Source organism: Rhodnius prolixus, unplaced genomic scaffold (assembly GCF_049639745.1).
Source record: "Rhodnius prolixus isolate KJV_2025 unplaced genomic scaffold, Rpr scaffold_3, whole genome shotgun sequence".
Lineage (NCBI taxonomy): Eukaryota > Metazoa > Arthropoda > Insecta > Hemiptera > Reduviidae > Rhodnius > Rhodnius prolixus.
In genome coordinates, this window is record NW_027411603.1 from 14,583,609 (window position 1) to 14,599,276 (window position 15,668).

General features: G+C 31.4%; 2 protein-coding genes across 3 annotated transcripts; one reads left to right on the forward strand and one right to left on the reverse strand.

The window, feature by feature from the left end:
* Positions 1-2,031: 2,031 nt before the first annotated feature.
* On the reverse strand, positions 2,032-10,739 carry O-fut2 (O-fucosyltransferase 2). Of its 2 annotated transcripts, none has more exons than XM_074127274.1 (9): positions 10,015-10,739; positions 9,829-9,937; positions 8,776-8,914; positions 8,566-8,698; positions 6,393-6,521; positions 5,830-6,007; positions 4,309-4,489; positions 2,866-2,995; positions 2,032-2,337 (listed from the first exon to the last, which is right to left on the reverse strand). In XM_074127274.1, exons 2-9 carry the CDS (start codon positions 9,877-9,879, stop codon positions 2,187-2,189), a joined length of 1,092 nt encoding a protein of 363 aa, XP_073983375.1. In that variant the 5' UTR covers positions 9,880-9,937; positions 10,015-10,739; the 3' UTR covers positions 2,032-2,186. The 2 variants fall into 2 exon arrangements, with proteins under 2 accessions (XP_073983375.1, XP_073983374.1); XM_074127273.1 differs by having other exon boundaries at positions 10,453-10,728.
* A 240-nt stretch (positions 10,740-10,979) lies between these two features.
* On the forward strand, positions 10,980-14,007 carry Bap55 (Brahma associated protein 55kD). The gene is made up of 4 exons (XM_074127272.1): positions 10,980-11,745; positions 12,185-12,436; positions 13,311-13,508; positions 13,601-14,007. The coding sequence occupies exons 1-4, from the start codon at positions 11,086-11,088 to the stop codon at positions 13,814-13,816; spliced, it is 1,326 nt and encodes a 441-aa protein (XP_073983373.1). The 5' UTR covers positions 10,980-11,085; the 3' UTR covers positions 13,817-14,007.
* Positions 14,008-15,668: the final 1,661 nt, after the last annotated feature.

The window sequence follows — 15,668 nt, forward strand, 5'->3', positions numbered from 1 at the left end:
GCTGATCTCTAAATACTATTCAATGAGGCCCCTATAATTTTTTTTTTTTTTTACAATATCTGGTTCTAAGGACAGAAATTGAATAATGTATTTCATTTTGCTCCATTTGTGGTGTTTCTTAAGTTATGACGCTTTCTTCGATAATAATATTCTCATAATTCTTTGCTGGTTTTTTGCGCTAATTTGCTTAATGTAAAACCTTTTCTTTTTGACAGTTAATTGATTTTTGTCAATTAGTTCATGTTATGAAAGAGTTTCGACTGATTTCTAATGCAATGGAACATACCATTTTGATGAAGAAGATACTACTTAATATAAATATTAATCAATCAAGTATTGCAAGATTTTCAATGATTTCTAACCATATTATCTGCCATTCTGAGCTGTTTCGGATTTTTATTTTCACGAGAAAACAAACCATCATGATATTTTACAGGTGCTGTTTCAACTTAAGAATTGGTATTTTTTAAAGATGATTAAAATAATCTCTAAACCGGCAATATCTTTTTTCTGAATGATTTATTTTATGAATATTTCCGTACAATTTACTTAATTGGTGTTCAATATCTCTATCGCTTTTACTATCACCTTTATCTAGAAAACTGATTTCAATTAAGGAAAATCAGGGAAGCCCTAAAAATATGTTTGCAGTTTTTTAATTGAATAAAAAATAGTCAAATATGAATTATTTGTATAGAATAGTCAAATATTTTTCGCATTGTTTTTTTTTAGAAACTCCTTCACACACTAGTATCATTTAACATATAGTTGCTTTTTTGTTTAATTTTATTAGATTTTTCAATGAACTGAAATTAAAACAAAAGTTCAGGTAAAACGATTTATTAATTTTCATTATTTTTGCGAGCATGTAGTTTTTTCTTCTAATTTGGTGGTATGTGCTTATCCAAATGCTTTTGACAACATCTGCCCCAGGTCTATTTAAAAAAAAGTCTGGCAGTTTTTTATGTTTCTTGAAATTAAGCCTACTTTCTTCCAAGAAATCATCATTCTTCGATAGCTGAAGAGGCGGATCCTTGCACTAGCATCATCTTGTCCTGCTATGAATGGTATGAGTGAAGCAAGTAGGCTTCTGCAGCCTACACACAATTTTTATTCTTAGATTATTAACTGCGAAAAGCTGCTAAAACATTTCTTATTATCTTAGGCTCAACTAAGTCGGCACACCGACTTTGTCTAAAAAAAAAAAAAAAATCACGACCCATAAAAAAATTTTCACTTGCTATAAAATAGCATATTTATTTCGATACCCGAACAATCTTGATTTGGTTCAGACATTTACACAGTTTTCGTTTAGACATTGTAAAAATACAATTGTCTGCATTCTAGTCAACTTTTAATTAGCTTATTTTTTAAAATCCATTTGTTGTCGTTACGACTTATCTATTATTGTTAAGTTTGGACTTTTTAACAAGCATTTACTATCCAATAATTCCTATAAAACGAAATAGCTTTACTTTTTTTGAGGAAGGCAAGACGTCATGTTACCATCTCGTATCGCTGTTTTCGTTTCGTTTGTTCCTCCACCTTCTGGTCTTTGATAGCTTAGGTTTGTACTAAATTTATTTATATGTGCCTGTTAGTTTATCCTCTATATCTCAGGAATGGAAGATCGGAGAAATTTTAAATTTGGTATAGTTGGAGAAAAAGTGTCCATGGTGTCGAATGCAGTTGCTGTTCCACTTAACGATGCAATGTCTTCGTTCCAGAATAGAAGATTTACAACTATAAAATAATTTAATACAAATGCTGCTAAAATGCTATTTGAACAAATCAGAGATTATAACTTTTTACTCACAAAGGTTCCCCCCCTTAAATTCACGCTATTTTATTTTCCCCCCCCTTTTTAATTAATTTGAGGCGCGACATCATCTGATGTGATTGGCGTCCTGAGCTTTTTTTAACTGCACCGCCTGCCTCCGGACAGTGTTCTCACGTTAAAGACAACAATGTCGCATCATCGGAAGACAGTGAACTGAAAGAAGTTCCTAGGAAGAGAAAATCTACTCTAAGTTGTTTTTTGTTTGTATATTTTTAAGCCTTCAAAAAGATATAAAATATATCGACATTTTTACATTTTTTTTTTTACTGCCAAACCTCACAAATAGTTTCAACATAATTATTTCTGACTGCTGATAGACATCATCACAACATATAAAATAAATAAATTAATATTGGATTTTCCATTTTGAAGGCTGCACACAATCTTTCTTGGCTCCACACAATCTATTAAAAGTAGTGTGCTCAGGAAAACCCAAAATCTCTCTTTCTTCTTGTATTCGAAAAGAAAAAGTAGATTCGTAAGAACCAATGAAGTACCTGCAAATTATTACATTTATTTCAAAACAAATACGTATTTCAATTCGATTCATGTTCAAAATTTGTATTCATGGAAAGGATGCTTTATAATTAAAAATCTACATATAAGGTAGGTAAGTAACCTGCATTCCACAAATAAATAATCTGAGACAAACATTATCAAATGTCAATAGAATGTTTGGTGGAAAAGTAAGTTATTTAATAAATATTTTTAAATATGATTAACTAGATAGATGAATGTTGATAGGAGAAGCATAATCAAATGACATTCAAAAAAGTTAAGGCAACCACAAAAATCAATTGAAATCTTGGATGCTCTCACATCTTGGTTATTTGATAAATACCTCCCTCCTTCAACTAAAAGTGACGCTTTATTCAGGCAACTGCTTTTAAGAAACATTAGATAGGATTCCATGAAAGTTTCGAATTATCGATGTGAAAAAATAATGCATATAATAGTATTAACTAAAATATCTAATTAAAGAAAAAGAAATTTAAATTTTAAGCATTAAAAAAAATTGTACTTACCTGGCGTTTGAACAAATGATTTGATCAATTATAGCAATGCCTCCATCTTTAAATTTGAATACGATATTAGTATCTGGAGAGTACTGAACCAATGAATAATTTTGTATCAGTGACTTCAATTCCAATACCTCTATAAAAACATAAAATTCATTAATTAACTGGTAGGACATTAAAACTGTCCGGTAGGACAGTTGTATAAGGGTTGATCGTCAAAAACTGCACGAAATAGCGTATTTGTATAAGGGTTGATCGTCAAAAACTGCACGAAAAAGCAACCAACCTTGACAATTTTTTTCTCTATTTCTTTATAAGATAAAATTCCTAAATTTTCTTTAAAAAATAGGGCAAAAGTTCGTTTAAAAGAGTAATTTTTTTCCAACTACGCTGATAAACAGATTTCGAGAATAAAGTTGCCAAAAATGAGCAGAAACAGCGTTTTCAGAAAATCTTCTTTTTCTTGTTACCTTTTTTTGTAAACAACGTAGCGCCTAAACGCGAGAACCGATTTTCATGAATGAAATGTCATACGATTCGGAATTTCATGTTGATGTGCCTTTTGAGGGTCCCGACGTTGTACATCGAATGGATTGTATTAGAAGGGCGGTTCCACCAAAAAGGGAAAGGAACGCAGGCAATCCAGGATATGCCCATTGTTCCCTTACATCGAATGGAAGAGGAGTTAGCCCCATGTAACATATGTAAGGCCCCTCCAAATTATTATTAATAATAACTCTGGAAATCTCAGCCCGATTATGATGAAATTTGGCAAGATGAAAGGATTAGGGCTCCCGTACATACATTAAAGCGACGTTCTGATCTTACACCTACTAAGGGGAAGTGTTGCATTAATTTCAAATTATCGTCGCGTCAACCAACTTTCGGGATTGAAGAATCATTTTATTCAAATTTTATATAGATTTTCATTTTAGAGGTGCCGATGCCGTGCATCTTTAGGCGGGGAGTTGGCCTCCGCGCGAGTAAGACCCTCTGTAAAACAATTAATACCAATAGCTCTATTAATCTTAAACCGATTTTGATAAAATTTAGCTCGTAGGGTGGATAAAGCTTCTCTATGTGCCATTATCACATGCTTTTTACAAATACTAAGGAGGAGTACTGCAATCTTACTTAATTGCAGAGAAAAGTTACCTCTATAATCTGGTATAAATTTCAATGTTTTAGTGATAATAGTTATCACTAGTTAAATATTTAAAATAAAAGTTTTAGTTCTAAACGAGTGCGATAATTAAAGATCACGTTGAGGTCGTTTTTTGATAAAATCTTTTGAAGTGAAAAATATTTTCCTTTAAAATGAACGTACCTCAAAACTGATATTCCGGAAAAAAACTCGATCGAAAATTTTACTTGTTCACAATAATTTCTTTAGAGAAATAAGAGAAAGAAATAAGATTTCTTATAACAATGTTTATAATACATAAGTACCTTCATATTTAGCGTCAGTTGCAATGAATACTATCTTTAGATTCTGTGAAAGAAGAATATCCGAAATTTGTTCAGCTGCATATTCTAGAGTAGGAATTTCATTTGGTCTCCCTTCTATGAAATCTCTTCGCCTCAAATGTACGCCTAGATATGAACCTCCTTTTGCATTCCTTTTTCCCTTCTAGTGGTGCAACATAATTAATATTAGCTCACTGAATTAAACTGCCAATTGAACCAAAAAATTTTAATGAATAAAACATAACGAGGTCCCACTCCCAATCGTTTTACTCAGGCCCACGTAGTCTAGCATTGCTGCAATTATTATATTTTACTCCACACAAAGATATGGATATTAATACCCAGTTAATTAAGAAACGGCCAAGGGCTTAGTGCTCTGGAAACACACATGGAAATTCCGGGTTCTGATTCAGTTGGATATATATATTTGGAACCTTGACAACTCACCGCCCAAGATCAGAGCCTTGTTTGAATCGAGAGAACCTTTTGAAGGCTGAAACGCACTGAGAAGGCTACAGATGCTGACGATCTCAGAGACGCGCCTTAATTTTTTTCCCCCACTCTCGCCATAGTTTGGCTTTAAGCTAGGAAAATGAAAATTATTAGCACCCAAAATGGTAGAAAAGGGACTTTATTCTAAAATACACTTAGGACTAGCTTAGCAGTTAGTGCATTTGACTTCAAGTAGGAATTCCGGGTGGTTCTAGACAAGCCTTTACTTCTCTTCTTGGCGGAGCGAATTACAGCTGACTGATGACAGTTTTGTCTGTAACGAGAGAACTTAAATTACTGGTGGCCTTGCCTAAAGTCATTTGGAAGCAAGTTCTGCTTTCTAAAGGCTGATCGTGGGAGAAAGAGTTTGAAGAAAAACAATATGATTTCAGTTGCATGACATCGAAATGGTTTTCAGTTGGTTAAAAAAAAGTCTACTTGTCCTGCGTTTTTAAAGAAATGCCTAATAAACGTTCCTCTAAGAAAAATGATTAGGTTACTGTAATTATTCCAAACTACTAGAGTTATTCACCTTTTTCTATCCAGGATCCCCTTTTGATTGATGATTAATTGGTTGCCCACTGACATTTTATAAAAATGAACTTGTTTTTTGAAAAACCAAAAAGTGGTAAATCATGAAAATTGAAAATAAACACTCAAAAAGTACACACTCTACTCTCTCTTACTTTAATTTGCATAAAGAAATTTATTTAAAACTATTTTGAGCGAAATAATCGCTAAAAAGTACTCAATTTAATCAGTAAAATGGCACACTCAACCAAATTTAAATTTGAAATGTAATGCAATAGTGAATTCCTATTAGCACAAGATTATTAGCATATAGTTGCTGATTACCTTTTAGTTCACAGCAATCATTCATACAAATTTCAGAAAGGAATATTAACACGCCAAGTTTTATTTTACCCTTGATACAAGATATAAACAATTACAAATAGTGAAGAACATATCAGTTTTTTCATTATATTGCTTATCATTTTTAGTAATTAATACCTTTTCATTCTTAATATCATTTTCTTCAACAGAAGAATGATTAAGAACACTTATCATAAATCTCTTGGCTTCTTGCACTAGTGGCTCAGCAAACTTCATGCTTTGTCTACACTGCCAATATTCGTTATTCCCAAAGTGATCATGAAGCACTACTTCTGCATTATCTAACATCACAAATCTAATCTCAAAAAAAAAAAAGAAGTTTAATTCAGTAAGTTATTCTAATTATTTTTATGATAAAAATAACTTTTCTGCGGACGTAGACTATAATTCATCAACTACTGTTATATAAAAAGCAATAAGTCCTAATTAGCAAAAAAGTATAAATTAAGTGCCATTATTTTTCATACGACAAAAGAACCGTAATGAACATAAATTTAATTATTTCTATAACTTAGTGTGAAAACATTAAACAGAAGTGAAATCAAACAAATGGGAATAGGTAAGACAATTATTAGTTATGAGGAAAAAAAAACCTTCGTTACTCAAGATCTATACACAATTAATTTATCTGAATTATTTTCATTGTAAAAATTGAAAATAATGAATTTATATTAAATTACCTATCGTTTGTGGACTCCAAAAGTTCAATCAATAAACTAGCTCCTCCTTGAAATGATACGCACCTCATATTTTTTGCTGAAATATTACTGTAACCCCAAAACCAACTTCTGATTAGGTTTCCTGATTTCCTGCGAAGCAAAGCACGATATTTTACTTTTAATTTTCATTCGTAATTGGTAACCTTGTTGGAGGAATTGCATGGAGATCATAAAGTGTTAAAAATGTTGTTAATAGTTAAGTTTTGAGCAAGTCATTAGTGGAATGCAGCAGAATACTCAATTGCCATTTGTGCAAGAATTCCAAAAGTACCAGAAGCACTTATGGGGAATAGATATGATAGATTTAGAAAGTAAGCGGACTAGATAGAGAGGGATCATACACACCGTGTTGACGTCCCGAATCAACGTAAAGTAAAGTAAAGTTAAACGAATCATGAATGGCTTGTAAAAGTAAAGTAATCGCCTATTTTTTTCAGGCGGGGCTTAACGTCCAACTACCATTTACTAGGTGTCGCGGACGGAGGCGAATAGCAAACGTACTTTACTATTTCTCATTTAACCATTAAATAAAATCCAAGGCCTAAGACCGGGAATCGAACCCAGTACCACAATACATATTAGCTTCGCAGGTCTCGCCTCTAACCGCTCGGCTACCGTGGCGCCTACTTCATTTATAATATTTTTTTGTTATATTTATGATAAATCACATATACGTACATGCATGTTAAAGTAGAAAAAGGCAAAGTTTGAGTCGGCTACTGTTTAAATTTGAATCACAGACTTAAAACAATATTTCAGTCTAGAATTCGTCTTAAGAAGTCTTTGCGAGCACAAATAACGCATAGGTAATATCTAGTAAATTATTCAACAATAATTATTCATTTCTCAATTGTAATTTAATGTGGTTCCTCTAATTTTACTTATAGTAGGTAAAATACTGGAATAATTAGCTGTCATAAAAATGTGTATTTCTTATTGTATATTCCAAATATATAACACTGTGGGAAGAATACCTAGATTGAGAATGTAATTGAAGAAAACTATATTATTTGCGATAAAGCCAGATAATTATTACCTATTATTATAAACGTTTGACTACTACATAAAATAACAATTACTTTAATCAAATAATGAACTTAAACCGACGATTTTTATTTAAAAATAAAAATAAATAAATAAAATAAACAAAATCATTGATGAATGTTGGTGTAAGCATTTTTTAAAAAAAGTTTTTGAATTTTTTAGCTTCATATTTTTTTTATAAAGTTTTTCTTTTTAATCTGTGTTTAATAGTTTGTTGATTAGATATTAAAGTCAATCTAAGTTAAATGGTGTTCTATTTGAACAAATATTTTGTAGATGAAAATGGCCAGCATAAGGGTCTGTGACATCTAATAAATTCTAAAAAATATTAATGAAAATTAATGCAGTAAAATTACTTAAATATTAATGAAGTATTAATGAAATTTTGGGTACTCGCTGATTTGTGTACCTTTTGGCGTTTAATCAACCCTTATACTTAACATTTTAAACTGTAAGTTTTTGTTAAGGATAGGATAGAGATTCGAGAGAAGTGGATGGGACCTTCCAAGCAAATAGCTGATGAAAGGCAGGAAGGTGCGAGGTGTCTTCACTCCCAGAGTAGACGACTAGTGAGAGGTTTTTGTAGATGAAGGCAGGGAGGACTGTCCTAAGGCATCTATTGTGACGTGGGGGAGGAAAAAAGAAAAAAGTGTTCCACAATTCAAGTCCGCGTGCTCCCTTTGCCAACATCAGGTTTAACTGTATTTGGATGAGCATGCTGTAGAGAATATTTGTAGCTCAGGTATTTATTACTAGTCAAGAGAAACTTCTGGGGGAGGACTCTCAATTCATTCTTCGGGGAGACGATAACCCCAATAATAATATTAAAAGACTAAAGACATTTCACTTCAACTGTTCCAAATTTTCTCACGAAGTATAAAACTTGTTATGCTGATCTAAAATAGTTAATGCGTATTGCGTTAAATTACAAATATTATGTAAATGTCTGAAAAATAACCAAGTTTGGTCATCAAATGTTAATATTGATTAAAGACAGTCAAAAAAGTCAGAACACAGGAAAACACTATCAATTAAGCGAATCTAATGAACCTAATTAATAATAATACTATAATTTAAAAAGTAAACTTACTCATAGTCATGATCTTTATTGCAACTTTCAAATGACCATTTATCATTCCAATTCCAGTTTTTTTGGATGAACGCATCTTTATAATGTTGTAAAACAAAGACATTATCTATGGTCAATAAATGAGCTCCATTCTCTAAAATTGATTAAATTAGCATTTATTAAACGTTTCAATTAAATGATTGCGTTATCTGCATCAATCAAACGAAGTACCTTTGAAAAATTCATACATTTCTATAACTGGAGAAAATTGTTTCAAACTATTTAAATCAAAAAAGCGGTTCCAAGGTAGCTGGTCTTGATTTATTAATGTTGTTTTCCAATGGTATAAATGTGGCCATGGTGGCAAAACCTAAAACAGAAAACTTTTATTTATAAACTATTATTTGTTTAAAATATAATATCAAGTTTTATAAAGGAAATAAAGGAAATGATTAATCAAATTTACTTCTTAATTGAAGGCGCATAAACATCTGAAGTCTCTAATAGAGGTCAATTCGTTCTAGATCAATGCTTCGTATCTAGGTGGAGATTGCCCGCCTGACGATGGTTTAACATTCTACAAATTTTGGAGTTTCTAAGGAACTACCCATCCTTCTGTTTATGGACGTGAAGAAGAAAAAGCCTCAGGCAGGGCTAGGAATGCTATCCATCTCCAATTCGAGGACGCAGACTAAGCGATTCCATAATTATCAAGTTCTACCCGAATGTTGCAAATATTCACCACATAAAATGGCATTTCGATATGGAAACCCATAATGCAGTAATACCTCTTTCATCGTTTCACAACTATAGGATGAAAAGTTTTGAAATAATTTTATTTCAATGCAATCTCATTGAATTCCTAAAACTTAATGTACGGTAGAAGGTTCCTTATAGTAAAAGCTTGTGAGCATGTCCATGTCTGCATGCAAACAACATTAGTGTCGAGGCAGCGAATTAGTGACCAATTAGAGAAGTATGATTGATGGCCTACACCCACATTACTCTTCCTGAAATTTCCACTAAATGTAGCTTTTATAAAGCTTTCCTCATTAAAAAAAAAAAGAAAGAAAAAAAAACTTCTTCAAGTGCCCAATATTTTAGATGCATTAATAGTGACAAAGTTGTAATAAACGTATCCTAAACGTGAACTTGAATTTGTTTAAGACATTATTAAAAACATATATTTAAACTTAAACAACAATAGCAATAATTCGGCACTAATGATCAAGCTGTCAATGCGATGGAAAAAAAATTGCAATAATTAAAAGATTATTTATTTACCAATTTCCAGTTTTTGCCTGAAAATCTATGCATAAATATTGCCAGTCGCATGTAAACATCTCTGCGAAGATTAAATCCTTCTGACTGATTAACATCATAAAATAAGTATCTACGAGAGAACAAAATATTTGTAATACCTGATTAAAAAATGCTACATTTATTATACTTAGATTTTAGATTATTTACTTTGAACTATCTGGAGCCCACTGGTGACATCCAATAACCGTTTTTGTTTGGTTTTTAACAACAAAGAAATATTAAAGCTAAAATTTACAAGTTGTTGGGATTGTTGGAAACCATAGATTTAAAGATTTACACTTGTTAATTTTAGTAACATAAATAGGTGAACCTAATAGCTAGAAAATTCTTACTAACCATATATACCCATCTTTCATTTTAGCAAATCATAGGTTTTCGAAGTTTCAGAGTAAAAGCCTAGTATATCACTTTTTCTTAAGTAAACCAAGGGACGGAATTTTACTGTACAGTTGTTCAATGGTATATTTTATATTGTATGTTGCAATATTATGTTCGCATTTACTTTTAACATGAAGGGAATATAAAAGCTTATAAAACTTAATTTAAGGCAGAGGATACTTAAGCCCTTTTTCTAAGATAAAATACCTTGGACCATTAAATGAGTTTTCACAATTGTTAACATCTTCTCTGAAGCATACATCCTCCCCGTTCAGAGGGTAAAAATGTGTGCTAATCATCAGCATTAAAACACGCGACACCACAAAATACATTGTACGTAAACACTATTAGTATTGCATTTTTAAATGAAAAGAGCGGTAAACCAGTAATCTGAACTATAATAGTGCGCTTCCACTTAATAATTCCCCTACGAACTCAAATAAACCATTGTTTTGAACTTTCTTTCCGATTGCATAGGGCTTTAACACAAAATTACCATAACGTGAATACTGTTATATATATGGGAAACTATAACCATACTTTTTTTTATTCGCTCCCTCCAATTGTTATCCGCAAAATTTAGAGAAATAGGACCAAATAAAAAATTCGTTTTCTTCAATACAGTTCGCTATTCCTTAGGCGAAAATCTTAATTAGAAGTAAATTTTTGCTTACAGTCTAAGGAAACAGAAAACATTAAAAAAAATTAATGCATGTTAAAATTGAGTTGGCTAACCTGCAGGTTGGCTTGTTTTGTTTATTTGAAGTTTACATGGTTTATGGGATTCGAGAATGACTCCTTAAGATTTAACGTGGTATTTGTGTCCAATTTTTAATCATAATGAGTGGAAGTGGCATGCTGTATGGTGGTGATGAAATAGGTGCTTTAGTTTTTGACGTCGGTCATCATTCTTTCAGAGTAGGATACGCTCAAGAAGATACTCCTAAAGCAGAAATACCAACGGCAGTAGGTGTTTGTGAAGACGCTAATCAAAATGCCAATATTAAAACTGAAAGTTTGGAACCTGACAAGAAAAATGACAATAATATTACAACCTCCAACACCAAGTATTATATAGATACTACAATTCTAAATGTGGCCAGGAAAGGTATGGAAGTTGCTAGTTATATGAAAGATGGTATGATTGAAGACTGGGATCTTTTTGAAAAAGTATTGGATTATACTTATTCAAAATGTATACAATCAGAGTCCGAATTTCATCCAGTACTAATGTCCGAAGCACCGTGGAATATACGCCACAAAAGAGAAAAATTAACTGAACTTATGTTTGAAAAATATAACGTGCCTGCATTTTTCCTTGTAAAAAATGCAGTTCTGGCTGCATTTGCGAATGGGAGAGCCACTGGTCTAGTCGTTGATAGTGGTGCAACTCATACATCGGCAGTTCCTGTACAAGATGGATTTGTATTAACTCAGGCGATTGTTAAATCTCCTTTAGGAGGAGATTATATTACCATGCAGTGTAAGCAGTTGCTTCAGGTATGTTCAAAAGCAATTAATTCGCATAATAGACATGATCATCATTGAAACATACTTGCATTTTTTGGATTTTCCCTTGGGCAAATTCCAGACGATCATGTAAGCATCACGGAAAGAGATTCCGTTTTAGTAGAGTACCCAAAATTACTAGATATTGCAATCCAATGGTCAGTAACCAGCTACAATTAAACAGTTGTACTGGAACGAGAAGAACTCTTTGAGGAATCTAATCCAAGAGATACCTAAAAGTGCGAGTGCAAATAAACTTAAAAATTATAATCTGTGTAAAATATTTTTGAAAACATATATATTTAATAAGTTTATATCATTACTTGGTTTATTTGATGACTTTAAAACAGACATTATTAGGTCTCCTTAAGACCTCTCTTAGACACAGAGTAAGGAAGAAAATTATTTATGTTTTCTTAATCTGTTTAAGGAAAACGATGTTGAAATAGTGCCTACCTATATGATTGGTAGTAAGGAACCAGTGAAGGAACGTGAAAAAGGTAAATGGATAAAAAAACGAAATTTACCTGAGGTTACAACATCGTGGCATAATTACATGGTGAAACGAGTAATTCAAGACTTTCAGAACAGTGTTTTACAAGTCTCAGAAACACCATATGATGAAAAGACTGTTTCATCAATACCTTCAGTACATTATGAGTTTCCTCATGGTTACCATCAGGTATGTCGTCCCTTTTTTTTCATTTTAGTAGTATAAAATTGTTTTTTATTTAATAAGATATTCGCAAATAAATTTATTGAAAACTTATGTATAAGCTACGAGCTTAGTTTTGGCAGGACTACACAACTACCATTTTTAAGCCAATCCTTCAACCTGTCAAGGCTTGCCATTTGCAGCTAACTTTGTATTTATATTTAAAAAATCTTTTATAAACAAAGTAGACTTCCAATGATCTACTTATTTTCTAATTTGATATTTAGATTTTTATTGTAGTACTTATAGGGTGCGAGGGGGCGTGCCCTCAACATTGTGAAAAAAGTAGTCGAAAATATTTCAAGTTTAGCTTTGTCTATTAACTGAAAACTATTGTAAGACACCTTCTTTAAAAATATTTTCAATTTTTAGTCAGTGTTCATCGACGTTAGGTTTCTTTTGTAGTATTGAGCATTAAGTGGGCCGGCCATAAAATACTTATACCACATTGTGCTTTCGACAGTGCACTATGTCTGCCATCAGAATCCGTATTGCTACTGCAACTGTATTTGTTTTTAAATAACTTGTCTCATTCTTACCAAATGCTATGTAAATTTGCGTTTTCTATTCCAATGGTAATTATGGTATCCTTCGAGCATCTTTCTTTTTTTGTGATTTTGTTTGATTGTACTTCTTTTTATAATGAAAGTTCAATACCTCTATTTGATGATTTCCTTCAGAATTGGTTGTAATTTTTAATGATTCAGTGAATTTTAAAAAACGTAATTTCTTTTGTAATTAAATTAGGTTTCTGTAGAGCTTGTGGTTAGGAAGTAGCAGATTCAAACGTTATTTAATTTCACCCTTATTTGTTTACTTTTTGAAATTAATCATGTTGCAGGATTTTGGCAGCGAGAGATTTAGAATACCTGAAGCTCTGTTTGATCCGAGTGTAGTACAGACGAGAGGAGGATTAGTTGGAAATACGATGCTGGGTGTAGGTCACATAGTTACCACCAGTGTTGGAATGTGCGACGTTGATGTAAGGCCAGCTCTTTATGGAAGTGTAGTCATAACTGGTGGAAACTCATTTATTCAGGTGCGTTGTTATTTAAATTTGTTGCCATAGAGGATGTACTACTCTTAAATAAAAGTACTTTAATTTTTTTAATCTTGCAATTTTCATTAAAGGGATTTCCAGAACGGCTAAATAGGGATTTGTCGATGCGCATTCCAGCGAGCATGCGTTTAAAACTAATTTCTGCAAATGGATGCTCAGAAAGGAGATTTGGAGCATGGATTGGGGGCTCTATATTAGCTTCAATAGGAACTTTTCAGCAGATGTGGATTAGTAGTCAAGAATACGAAGAAGGAGGAAAAGGGCAAATAGATCGGAAATGCCCATAATAGATTATTTTCGCATTTGTATTTTATATCTTTTTTATATTGTTATTGTGTTCCATGATTCCAATATCTAAACACAAAATTAAAAAAAAAAACAGATCAATTTAGTTCAAAAATTTCGAGGCGAAACGTTAAATGAATTTTGGGACGAATTATAATGATCCAAATAAAGCAGACCTTTTATTAAATTATAATTTAGTAAATTATTAATTTTAAAAAAATATATTTCAAATATCTAATTTTTATTAGTATGTCTAAGTGTATTGAGATATTTAACTCAATTAAAAAATATCCTACTATATTTGAAGTTTGATTGATATCACAGTCTGTTAGTTTCGGTGTAAAAAAAAATTCAACTATCTTATTTTTTATTGTATTATATATAAATTTGAGAAGGCATTAGCACTTAGCATAATACCTTATATTAAAAAATAATAAAATGAAAACCGAATCCGACAAATTAGCATAACACCTTTTACCAATTAATACATTCAATACTCTGTGTGAAATTAAGATAAAGTTAGTTAAATATGATTAATATTTTCTAATCAGTTTTTAGAACTTAACAAAAAATTAAATAATTCATTGAAAATAATTCATATTAAATAATGGTGTGTTTGCTAGCGTTCATTTGCCTACATTATTGCCACATATAACATATATTTGCACAGCCGAAGTTGTGCATTGTAATTAATTAAAATGTTGTCTAGGTTTGGAGGAAGTATGCAACCTGAAAATTCTGTTCCCTTTAAATATTTCTTGGACTAAAAGGATGCGAAACGCGTAACATATCTTTTTATTATTTATTTTTACTTGGAAACCTGTGTAATTCTAATGAGAGTTCTCTGATACATATTTCTCAGATTTTTGCCTATAATCACATCTTTGACTGTCATCAAATGATATGAGTTCGATAACGCTTAGAATTGTAAGGGTGGTTACTCATTTGTACCTCACACCAATAAGATAAATGTGAGCAAAAATTAGAAGTTCATTTGAACCAAAGAATTTCAAGTATTGGAAATATATCTGTTTTTGTTTTGAGAGATATATTTGATATAATTTTTCAAAATTAATACTATTGCTAAAAATCAAGTACTATCCATTTTATCAACTTTTACATTTCATTAATTAAAAAAAAAAAACTAAAGTGATTTTCTCATTCGATTATTGTATGCTTCTTAAATTTGCATTTTCAACAACTTTTTAATTCCCACAAAACTCAGGTACAAAATTAAACTTAAAAAAAATTAGAAATGACTAGAATTACCACTAAATTTATTTTTCTGAAATTTTAGCAACCCTTCTTTCTTAACGACCTATTTATTATAAATAATATGATTTGGACTAGTTGGCTTTTACTCACCGTTAAGAATTGAATTTGATCTAAAATTGGCAAATAAGTTTGAAAACGTGGAAACATACAATTTTTCCAGAACGATATAATCGCTTAGAAGATTGGATTCTTTTGTTACCAATTTGTCTCTGTTGTCTTATTATTTTCTGAGCAAACTTTTGATTGATTGGAATAGGGATTAGAGCTTTGACTTTGCATATATGTCCATCATTATTTTTCTAAAATATATACAGGGTGAACCAGTAAGTATTGTCCATAGGTCTATTGTGTGTAGTACATCTAAAGTGGAGTTCAATTACGTATTGGCCAACTTCATATTTCCCACTGTTTTTAAGTGACGTGATTTTTATTTATTTTTTTAAAATTCTTACTTTTTTGCAATAAAAAATGTTATTACTCAGAAAGTTTTAGTCCGAATTCGATTCTGATGACACGGTTAGAAAGGCAGATAAATTTCCTAAAAATTGACACCATTTTGAAACATAAATTAGTCTCCAA